This window comes from Dendrobium catenatum, unplaced genomic scaffold (genome assembly GCF_001605985.2).
Source record: "Dendrobium catenatum unplaced genomic scaffold, ASM160598v2 fragScaff_scaffold_44, whole genome shotgun sequence".
NCBI lineage: Eukaryota > Viridiplantae > Streptophyta > Magnoliopsida > Asparagales > Orchidaceae > Dendrobium > Dendrobium catenatum.
The window spans coordinates 466,573-479,376 of NW_021318506.1; the positions used below are offsets into that span (position 1 = coordinate 466,573).

At 38.7% G+C, this 12,804-nt stretch overlaps 1 protein-coding gene across 1 annotated transcript in view; it reads left to right on the forward strand.

Annotated features, from left to right (window-relative positions):
* The window catches only part of LOC114579398, an 8,577-nt gene extending 7,814 nt beyond the window's left edge, over window positions 1–763 (forward strand). Inside the window, exons 2-3 of the mRNA XM_028693850.1 lie at window positions 248–352; window positions 419–763. Coding sequence (XP_028549683.1) covers window positions 248–352; window positions 419–763 — 450 coding nt within the window. The remainder of the gene's footprint in view (window positions 1–247; window positions 353–418) is intronic.
* The last annotated feature ends 12,041 nt before the right edge of the window (window positions 764–12,804 follow it).

The window sequence follows — 12,804 nt, forward strand, 5'->3', positions numbered from 1 at the left end:
GGCAGCATCCTAATTGGATTGGAGAGGGCGTTTGGGCAGATTTGAGTAGTGCTTGGGCTACCCCTGAGTTTATAAAAATGAGAGAGCAGAATAAACAGAACAGAGCCTCTGACTGCGGCGATTTAGGAAGCACTCTTCATACTGGTGGATCTGCACCTCATACAGAACATAGGCGGTGACTGGTAAGTGTTTTGAATTGGTTTATTACATATATTTATGTTAGTATAACTAAGCATCAAATTTTCAGAAAGAGCACCTTGGTCGGGAGCCAACACCATTGGAGTTGCATATAAGAACTCATCAACATCAAGCTGACCAGAAGTGGGTTGATGAGAAGTCTAGGAAGGCTCATGTGAGTAAAATTTATTGGAGTTTTAGAATAAAAATTTATTTTAATAAAACTAATTGTTACTCACAGGATGATTTCGTACGAGTTAGAGAAAGTCGGCAGTCCACTGGCGAGGGATCATCTTCTGGATCGGCCCACATTTCTGAGTATCAGACATGGTCAGAAGTTGTTGGTGGAAGACAGAGGGGGAGGGTATATGGCATGGGTTCACAGACTTTTGCTATTGAGGGCAGTACATACACCTCTACATTTCATGATCTAAGTGGAGCTGAAGAATCTGTAAGCGAGAGGGTTGCAGCGCTTACTAGAGAGATTGAGGAGATGAAAAGGGTTCAATCTAGAGAGATTGAAGAAATGAGAAAGGTTCAGAATGAAATACAAGCAGAGTTGCAATCCTACAGAGCTGAAAAATAGAGGAAGAAGGACCAACAGGAGCAGCCATCTACAGACAGTGAGGATACAGATGATGATTAGATCTATTTTATGTTTAATGATTGTATTAATTAGAACTTGTGAATTTCAGAACTTGTGATTGTAACATTATCATGAACTTACTTGTGAACTGTGATTGTAATGTTATGATGAGCTTGTGATTGTATTTATAATTTATGGTTGTGATGAATCTAGCGGCGTGTTGCCCAACATATGATTGTGATGAATATAGAGGCGTGTTGCCCAACATATATTGCTCTTTCTGCATGTTTAGAATTTAGGGTGAACCTCCCTCAAATAGAGGGGATGCTGTCAATTTTTTTTTGCAGGTGCTACAGGTTTCTGGCGGCTAACCGGCGGTTTGGCCGCCAGAAACTACGATACCGGACAGCCAATTGACAGCCGTCGGTAATGGCATCACACCGTCGGTTAATTACCGGAGGCCACCGACGGTTCTACGGCGGACATCCGGCGGTGTAGACCACCGGAAATACCGACGGTTAGACCGCCGGCTTGCGCCGGTTAGGTAACCGGCGGTCTACCGGCGAAGGCCGGCGGTTTTAAAAACATACGACGGCTAACTAAACCACAGGCAAACCGTCGGTAAACCGACCGCCGGTAGGCCGTCGATCAAATAGCCGGCGGCGTCACAGCCGGAAAACCGCCGGCATAAAATCCGGTTTAAACCGGCGGTCGTAGCCGCCGGAAAACTGCCGGCTACATAAACCGCCGGTAAAAAACTGCCAGTGATAGTTTCCTTCGCGATTTTTTCCGGCGGCACAAAAACCGCCGTAAAGCCGCCGGTAGTTAAAAAAACCGCCGGTAAATATAGGCTAACCGCCGGAAAAAACCGCCGGATTTTGGGGTTTTCCTGTAGTGTGGTCCGGCAGAGCAACGGCATCAGGCGGTGGTCCGGCGGAGGTGAGGGCCTCAAGTGGTAGTCCGGCAGAGCAACAACATCAGGAGGTGGTACGACAGAGGTGAGGGCCTCAAGCAGTGGTCCAACGGAACAACAGCATCAGGCGGTGGTCCGGCGGAGGTGAGGGCCTCAAGTGGTGGTCCAGCGGAAGTCCAGCAGTGAGTAGGAGCTTCTTCCTTCTCTTCTTCTTTCTTCTCTTCTTGTTTCCGTCCCCTCTCAAGAGAAATGAGGGGTCTATTTATAGATTTCTGGAGTGGCATGACCCGTAAAAAGGTGAGAGATCAATGTCAAATAGGGAGTGGTTCGATGGACAGCCCATATTGAATCCCTTGATCATGTACTGTTCGTTGGACATTTGAAGGTCTTAATGATGTCGGAATTCGACGATTTTGGGCTCGTTGGATTCATCTCGTCGAGCCGCTTGATTTGATTATAAGTATATCACATTTAAAAACTATTTGGTAACCAAAATTGTGGATTGAACTTTCCAATAGTGCTTCGAGTCTTTGATTCGGACTTATTTGGGCTTGGATTGAGTTGAATTTTGTGTCGTTAAGTTTGTATTTCCGAGACACTCAGTTTGACTATAAGTGTGGTGAAATCGGAGTTCTGACGATCCCAAATTTAATTTTTGAAGTTTCCAACTTGATTGTTGCCTCGAGATTCGTGCCTGATCAAGATAAAATTTTGACAATATATCAGTTGTCCCCCTATTTTCGGACATCAAAGCTCCAAAAATCCGAAAATATGTATTGAAATGCATCATAGAACCTTTGAGTCTTTTTTTATTTCCAACTTTTCATGCTTGGCATTCTTTGGTAGCAAGAGATCAACAAGAGTATCTTGCCATATAAACCAAAAAAGATAATTTGCTGATATCACGATCTACTAAACTTAATAGTTCAGCTGCAGCTCTTGGGTTAGCCCATGATGGCTTTCTAAACCATACATTGTGAAGATTTTACCAAAACCGGTTTGCCCATATGCAAATATGCAGACATTGTATCCATCAACAACACATTGTATTAGATACTTTGTGTTCGCAAAAACATCCTCTTGGGAATCATTTTGACCAAAAACACGATGATATATATGTTGCTTTGATTTCTCATCTTTTTTCTTCTTTTCACGTATATGAATCTTCTGTTCAAGCAACAATTTCTCCTTCGCGGCACTGACTTAATAGTATCTTTAGGTGCATGCAATTCATTGGTGCATATCTTCAAATCCCCTTGAAGTTTTCGTATTGTCTAGTGACTTTCTTGACGGGTAGATGGTAATCTTCTTGGCACTTGGATCTTAAGCTTCTAGTACCGGATCCCTGTTGGGACAACATTTGGAACTTTTCGGTGATTGAGCAGAATATGAGAAAATTCCATATACTTGCATTAATAAGAAGTCCGAATCCCATATAATTATAACGAAAAGGTTCTTTGAAGTGCCCCTTAGGAGGCAGTTATTTTTAGCAGTTATATATATATATATATATATATATTAAGCGGACCCTTTTTTTTTTTTAAATAGATAACAGTTTTTTTTAAAGAGCCACGCAAAGCGACTTCAACCAAAGAACCGAATTTTTTTTTATTATTGTATTTTGTTTTATTTTTTTTAAAGAATATTTCTTTTTATATTCTTATTCCAGGAATATTCTTGACATCCTTTTAGAATATTCTTATTATTTGGGAATATTCTTTCCTCCTCTACCTATAAAATGCCCCTTGAGGCAAGGGGAAAATTGCTCATTTTCTTCTTCTCTCTTTTTTCTCTAACTCTCTTACAGTTGAGGCTTTCCACTGCTTTTTGTGTGTGACTTTCCCTACTTAAATTGGTGCTTTGGAGGACAAAAGGAAAGCCTCAATTGTAAGAATAGAGGGAGAACGGGGATCTCCGGACTTTCTTGTATAGAGGAGGGGCACCCCTCTCTTTGCAAGGAAGTCTAGAGATCCCTTCTTCTCCCTATATTCTTATAATTGAGGCTTTCCCTTGACCCTGTCCAGGCATGAGGCCCCTCTCTGTGCAAGAAAGTTCTGAGATCCTCCTTTTCCCTTTATGCTTCAAGAGATCCTACAAAGTTTCGATGTTAGTCAGTTGGCAATGGAGGTTGAAGAGACTGTTGTTAGGAGGGAGGTTGAAAATAATATTGATCGGTAGAAAATCCAGTGCCGGGTCAAAATACGACGTAGGGTAGGAGTCTGAGGACGGACAGAAGTCCGACGAAGGGTGGAAATTTGGTGTCGAGTAGAAGTCCAACGATGTGCATAAATTCAATGCCCGGTAGAATTTTGACGTCGGTGAGAAGTATGGTGATGAGTAAAAGTTCAACGTCAGGTAGAAGCTCAATGAATGTCCGTTGATAGGCAGGAGTTTGAAATCGAGTAGAAGCACGGTGTTAAGTTGAAGACCGACGAAAGTCCATCAACAGTAAGAAGTATGATGACGGGTAGTAGTATGACGGCGGGGAGAAGTCCGATGTCGGATAGACGATTGACGAAAGTCCATCGATGGGCAAAGTTCAATGACGGGTAGTAGACCGATGGCAGGCAGAAGTCTGACGTCGGGTAGATTTCGGATGAAAACTCCTGCAAGGCAAAAGTTCAGCGACGAGAGAAAATTCAGCATCGGGTAGAAATTTAACTTTGTGGAGAAGTCCGATGAAAGTCCATCAACGGCATTCTGGTGACGTTAACCAAGGATGTAAGACCTATTCGAGATTTTATGTCAGAGCCTTTGCACGATAATGTTAACTTGTATTAATGATGTTAATAGGATCCACCAATGATTTAAGACCTATCTGAGGTTGTATGTCAAAGCCCTTGCTCGATGATGTTAACCAGTGTGAAAGACATTGAGAGAATCCACCAATGATGTAAGACCTATCCAAGGTTGTATGTCAGAGCCTTTTCTCGACGATGTTAACCTGTATGGAAGAGGTCAAGAAAATCCACCAAGGATGTAGGACCTATCCGAGGTTGTATGTCAGAGCCTTACTCGATGACGTTAACTTGTGTGGAAGAGGTCGAGAGAATCTACCAAGGATGTATGACCTATCTGATGTTGTATGCCAGAGCTTTTCTTGATGACATTAACCTGTATGGAAGAGGTCGAGAGAATCCACAAAAGATGTAAGACCTATCCGAGGTTGTATGTTAGTGCCTTGCTCGATGACGTTAACCTGTGTGGAAGAGGTCAAGAAAATCCACCAAGGATGTAAGACCTATCCGAGGTTGTATGTCAGAGCCTTTGTTTAATAACGTTAACCTACACGGAAGAGGTCGAGAGAATCCACAAAGGATGTAAGACTTATCCGAGGTTATATGTCAGAGCCTTACTCGATGACGTTAACCTGTATGGAAGAGATCGAGAGAATCCACCAAGAATGTAGGACCTATCCGAGGTTGCATACCATAGCCTTTACTCGATGACGTTAACCTGTGAGGAAGAGGTCGAGAGAATCCACTAAGGATGTAGGACCAATCCGAGGTTGTATGTCAGAGCATTTGCTATATGACGTTAACCTGTATGGAAGAGGTCGAGAGAATCCACAATGGATTTAAGATCTATCCGAGGTTGTATGGCGGAGCCTTACTTGATGATGTTAACCTGTGTGGAAGAGGTCGAGAGAATCCATAAAGGATGTAAGGCCTATCCAAGGTTGTATGATAGAGCCTTTACTCGATGATGTTAACCTGTGTGGAAGAGGTCAAGAGAATCCACCAATGATGTAAGACATATTCGAGGTTGTATGTCAGAGCATTGCTCGATGACATTAACCTGTGTGGAAGAGAATGAATCGAATCCCCATGTGATTGATTTTTTCTTGATTGGGAGGGGGCAAATGCCGTGTGTATTCCAAATTAAAGGTAAATAAGGGTCAATCTTTAAACCGTTACTGACTTTTTGAGGTCGAGATCAAGACCTTGCCCAAGAAGTAAAAATTTAGTATGGGACTGTATGAAGCTTATTATTGATCGAAAGTATCCTTGTATTTGATGAGATTTTTTTAAAATAACATCTTGATCTTGGAAGTATTGGAGGGATCTTCTTGACCATAGATGGAGTCAAAGTTGCCCCCCAGTCTGGATCTAATTTCCATGAAATTGATGAAGCAATGGATGATGTCAGCAAGTGGACATGAATGTCCTTTTGAGATTAGAGCAAAAATTGCCTCCAATCGGGAACCACGTTCCCACAGACGGCACCAAATTGTTGCATCCTAGAGTATTCGTGATGGTAGAGAAATATATAGTTTAACGTCTTAGCTTTATATGAAGATCCAGCACACAAGAAGATAAGAGAGGGTGTAGCATTCATAAGAGACACCAGAGTTTTAACATGGAAACCCTTGAAAAGGGGGAAAAACCATGGGGCCTGGCCTAGTTTTAATAAATCCACTAGTATTTGCAGTCGATTACAAATGAGGCCGTTCTTTAGGAGAAGGCCTTGGCTTGATGATATAAATGTACATCATATATAGCACATTACATGGTGGGAGTTTCATAGACATGTTTGTTTGGTCGGCAGAACCATAGTTGATAGGTTGGAGGCCAGAAAGATCGTTGTCTGGCGATGGAGGTCGGAAGGACCATTGTAGGTGAAAGGATCGTAATCGGTAGGAGACTGGGGTCAGAAAGGCAGTAGTAAAAGGGTAGTACTCTGGGAGAACTCTGGATGTCAAGTGGTGGCCTGTTGGAGCATAGAGCCGTAAGTAGTGGTTTGGCAGAAGTCTAGGTCTCAAGTGGTAGCATGGCAGAAGATCGAGTGTCAGGTGGTGCCCTAGTGGAGCTCGGGGCCTCAAGTGGTGGTCCAATAGAAGTTCGGGCCTCAGGTGGTGACTTGGTTGAGCATAGGGCCTCAAGTGGTGGTCCGATGGAGAAACGGTGTCAGGCGGCGGTCCGGTGGAGGTGAGAGCCTCAAGTGGTGGTCCGGCGGAGCAACGGTGTCAGGTAGTGGTGCGACGGAGGTAAGGGCCTCAAGTGGTGGTCCGGTGGAGCAATGGTGTCAAGTGGTGGTCCGGCGGAGCTGAGGGCCTCAAGTTGTAGTCCAGCGGAGTAAGGACATCAAGCGATGGTTCTGTGGAGGTGAGGGCCTCAAGTAGTGGTTCAACGGAACAATGGCGTCAGGCGGTGGTCCGGTGGAAGTCCAGCGGTGGTCTAGGAGGAGCTTCTTCCTTCTCTTCCTTCTCTTCTTCCTTCTTCTCTTCTTGCTTCCGTCCTCTCTCAACATAAATGAGGGGTCTATTTATATATTTATGGAGTGGCATTAACCGTAAATGGGTGAGAGATCAGGAGCAAATAGGGAGTGGTTCGATGGACAGCCAATATTGAATCCCTTGATCATGTACTGTTTGTTTGACATTTGAAGGTCTTAATGATGTCGGAATTCGACGATCTTGGGCTCGTTGGATTTGTCTCGTCAAGCCACTCGATTTGACTATAAGTATATCATGTTTGGAAACCGTTTGGTAACCAAAATTGTGGATTAAACTTTCCAACAGTGCTTTGAGTCTTTGATTTGGACTTATTTGGGCTTGGATTGAGTTGAATTTGGTGTCGTTGAGTTCGTATTTTCGAGATGCTTAGTTTGATTTTAAGTTTGGTGAAATCGGAGTTTAGATGATCCCATATTTAATTTTTGAAGTTTCCAACTTGATTTTTGCCTCGAGATTTGTGCCCGATCAAGATAAATTTTTTATGATATATCATTTATAAATTTAGTTTTATTTATAAATTTAGTTAAAATAAGATAATTATAAATTCATTTATGAATAATTTATATAAATATTTTTATAATATTTTATATATTTAAATAAATTATTATAATATGATTTAAATTATCAATTATGAACATTATATTGTATTACATTTGTATCAAAATAATATATTCTTTGAATAATAATGAATAGATGATGACACTAAAAATCTAAGTATTTAATTTATAACAGTTAATAGTCCATTGCTAATACGACAGCTTTGCAAAAAGCAATCCTTATGTACTTGGTGCAGACATTAGATGCTTCTGTCAAAAAATCATTCAGAGCATAGGATCCTTATAACGCTTTGTTCTTTGTGCATTAACATGGCATGTAGCTTGTAATAGCTTTTTCCATCAGATAGCATGTAAAGTTGTGAGGTCCAATCATGTCTTATTATAATTTTTTTCTGTAAGTGATGGTAGGATATGTTTACTCTTTGATATTTAAATGGTGCATAGACATATGAAGTATATTTGTGGAGATTTTACTCTAGTCATTTAGAATATTTTGGCCATGTATAGGAAGGGTTCGAGACATCTCCAATAAAGAAATGATTGATGATGCAAGCTAAAGAATGCATGCTTGTGTAACATGGGTCAGTGACACTATAATGGAGCAAAGGGAGAATGCAAATGAGATCTTAAGTGTTATATTCATGAATAGTCAAAAGATGAGAATGATGCCATATTGAGTGTACATGCTGAGGTAATGAGAGTAAAACTTTACAATATGATATTTTTTAAATATCACCTATTAGAAATATCTTTATATGAGGTTCCAGGAAGATAATTATCACTTTATTATCCCCATGTTTTACAGATGCAATACCATGAGATAAAACATCATAGAGAAAGCAGTTAGTCGTCGATAGATATTTAATATGACCACATAGATATTGAGCAAATCATTTTATATCATCGTTGGTTTTCCGGGTTTGATCAGGTCATTTTAGATTTCTATAAAGATCGAATAAATGATCTATTACCTGATAGTAAGATGAGACAGTTCTTCAATGCTGAGGATTGGCAAGACATTCAATATGAGTTTGAGTTTCATTTAAAATGCTATCTATCTCAAACACAATTCCAAGCACTTCTGTATATGATTCTTATGAAATAGTGAATTTATATCTTCATTTGAATGTTAGCTTTATCAGCTTTAATTATGTTTTCTTCACTGTAATTTTTAAATTTAATATCTAGAATAGTCCTCAAGTGTGTTTCACGCTCCTCCTAAGATCTAGAATAAATATGAATATCATCTATAAAGATGATCACAAACTAGTCCAAATATTTCCTTAAAATTTTGTTCATCAAATCCATGAAGACTACTGGGTGTTAGTCTCTCCGAATGGCATAACAAAAAACTCATAATGTTTGTACCTTGTACTATATGCGGTCTTCACCACGTCCTCTTCCCTTAATTTCAACTAGTGATAACCAGATCACATGTCGATCTTAGAAAATACTAAACATCCAGTCAACTGTTTAAACAAATCATCAATCTTAGGCATGGGATATTATTTTTATAGTGACTTTGTTCAACTCTCTATAATAATTAAACATCTACATCGTACTGTTATTTTTCTTTATAAATAAAACATGTGCTCCCCATGGAGAAACACTAAGGTGGATGAATCCCCTGTCAACTAATTTCTGAAGCTGAACCTTCAACTCTTGAAGCTCCTTAGGTACTATTCTATACTAAACTTTAGAGATCAAAGTAATACCCAGAAAAGATCAATATAGAACTTTATCTCCCTGTCTGGTGGTAAGATCACTAATTTCTCTAGGAAGACATATGGAAACTCTCGAGTTATAGGAACACTACTCACAAAATTAGAAGAGAGTCTTGCATCTCTAACAAATGGTAAAAATACTATCCTACCTTTCCTCCAAAGTCTATCCACTTCTAGAGCATAAATTAAATAAGAGAGAACACCTCTAATTCCCTGAAATATAAAGCTCTCACCATTCTTATACAAAGTCACTTTCTTTTTTATAAGTAATCAATCTGAGCCCCATTTTGACTTATCTAGTCCATACATAAAATGACATCAAATACAAAAATAGGTAGCAAAATCAAACCATATCTCCAAACTCTATCAAAAAAATGCAAATCACAAAAATAATTCCTACTAGCTACCATTTCAATTCCCATGGACAAAACCACAAATAAAGAAACATGTAATAATACAGAAGATAAATCAAGAGAATTAAGATACTGCTTAAACATGAAAGAATGGCTAGCACCATAATCGAATAAAAAATGGCAAGGAGATGCAAAAATATAAGGTGTACTTGTCACAACATCAAGGGACTCACTGGCCTCTTGTTGCATCAATCTGTAAACTCATGGATGGATTAGGATCAAAGAAACAGAACTACCTACATCTTGTGAACCTCCAGAATGATAACCTTGAGATAAAAGACCAACATCCTAGCAAGGTGGTACTACCCTCGGGCTACCTACTATCGACTATGTAGAGTCTATGAAATAAAAACATCTATCAAAACCACTTTATGGACACTCAGCAATCATATGTCTAAATTGACCATAGCGAAAACGCCTACTTGATCTTCTTTAACACTGTCCACTATGCCTTCTACCACACATGAAATAATAGGGCCTCACTCACTGAACCCCCAGAACTAACAACAGTACTTCTATCTAATCCAGAAGAAATTGCTACTAGCTACCCCCTCCTTCTAAACTTAGCAGGTCCAAACATACTCTTCTTCCCAAAATGGCTACTGCTAGTTATCTCACCACCAAATCTCTTCTTGCTTGTAGCCCATCACTCATGTATGGCTACAAGATTAGTCTCCATTCTCTTGTCCCTCTTGACTAACTAAGCAAAGTCTGTAATATCCTGTGCCAATAGTGGCTACCTCAAAAGTATCTTAGAGTCCCTCCAAAAATCGATAGCACTTATCCTCATAAGTACCGACTAACTATGGAGCAAACCTAGAGAGAGTTGTAAACTCTATCTCATACTATATCACTGATATGCTTCCCTTAATCAATTTCAAAAAAGAGCTCTATAATTGTCTCTTAGCAGATAGAGGTACAAACCATGTCCTAAATGTCTCAACAAACTCATCCCAAGTAATCAGAGTATTAGTACGACCTTGAAACTCTTCTCTCTATATTGGCCCAACCACCAGCGCTCTGTCTCACCATTAAATAAAAATGCAGCTAATGCAACTCTCTCCTCTTATAAAGATTATACATCCCATCCAAGTTCTTCTCTATCTTCAGCAGCTCATGGCTCAATAACACCTGAAACTCTAAGAGGATATAATCTCATGGAATTTTGCAAATATCTGTCCATTTCATCAGATCAGGTACTAATTACCTTTGTGTGAGCCACACTAACTAGCTGTGCTATTATACCTGCAATGTGAGAAATCACTTCATAACTGATCATAGGAGTTGTACCCTGAACGTGAGCTGCTTTACTAGAACTCTGACCATTAGTCATATCTAGATCTGGCTAAGGTGAATCAGTCATCTCAAAACATAACTGAATGTAACATATGCATATGAAAATAAATAAAATGAGTACCATCTCACTCTTCTACAGATTAAATCTTATGGCTTTATTGCAATTCACTTCTCCAACCTTGCTCTAATACCAAAAGCTTGTCACAACCTAACCCGATATGGTCTGATATCACACATGTCATACCATATCCTATTGTGGCAAAATTGGCCCCAAGATCTGGTTAGAGAAGAACTAAAATAAAATTTCTAATTTATATACTACACATAGCCACTACTAAATGCAATATGAGGAAGACTACTGAATCTCAACATGATTTTTTTATATATCATCCAAAACATATACAATCTAAAATCTATCTATAACAGTACTTGACAACATAGCACCAAAAAAAAAAAGTCAAGCCTGCAAAAATCAAAACTAAAAAAACATACCTATAACACAAATCAGAGTCTGTTATCCTAACTACTAGTTCGCTCCTTACCTTTCCTTTAGCCTTAAAATGAAAGAAAAAGCGGGATTGAGCTAACACTATTCATTACACTAACGTAGCCTAAAACAAAAATCAATAACCAAAATCAAAAGAACTAAGAACACTGTGCTGAATCATATATTAAAATTAAATATAATTAAACAAATATAAAAATAAACTGAATTATAAGAAAACACTTCATAACAGAATCCCATCTCGGTAACCTATTGGCTCCAGCATAAAAACATGTAGGTAACAGAATCTTACCAGCAAAATAGAATCTCACCTTGGAAGCCCATTGGTGTCGGCATAGTAGACTTCCACCTCGGATGCCCACTGGTGTCAGCATAATAGATTCCCACCTTAGTTGCTTACTAGCGCCGGCATAACATAATCCCACCTCAGTCTCCCACTGGGCCATCGTAACAAAATCCCACCTCAATCACCCACTCATGTTGGTATAATAGAATCCCACCTCGGTCTCCCACTAGCGCCAGCATAATACAATCCCACCTCGACTACCCACTACAACCGACATCACATCACAACACTTTACAACATATTTTTCAATGCATTTCATTAATTAAATCATAACTGGACTGAATAAAAAATTATCAAATTGTCCCGAAGGAGACAATAGGTACACTACTGAATAAAAAATTCATAATATCTAAACATAACTAAATTATCACAAATTAAGTAAAACATCATCTTGTAGCTTTAATTAAATTGAAGCACTACTTTTAGATATCAAAATAAATTTTTTAGTTGCAAAAATCACAGCTTTTCAAAATCACATAGTGAAAAATTTCTAGAATATACTCAAAATGTTCGTAATCATAGTGTCTACAATATATAAAAAGTTACGCAGTGAAAGTTTTACCTAAATAAAGTTATCATCATTTTTTGATAACATAAAAACAAATTTGAGCAGAAAAATACCAAAAATATAAAATTATTTAAATATGAAATTGGCAAAATGTAACCTATCCCGAGACGAGCAAATTTCTCGTCTAGGTAATGTTCGAAAATCACTCTACAGCTGCCAAAACCTAACTTCTTTTCTTTTCCCTCCTCCCTCTCTTCTCATTTTCTAAAAAAATTTCTCAGTCATTCATTGGCTTGGGAAAAATGTATGAAATAAGTTTTTTTTTAATTGAAATGACTTTAATAAGTGACTTTAGATATTTTCTAAAATAATAACATAATAATAATATTACAGTTAATTTTATGTATTAAAATCATAGAAATTCTTTAGGGATTCCAAAAATTATAGAAAAATATCCATAAATTAAATTATTTTATTTAAAAATTTTAGAAGATGTCAGTTTGCAAAATGAACACTTGACGGTCCAAAAATCCCCACTTGTAC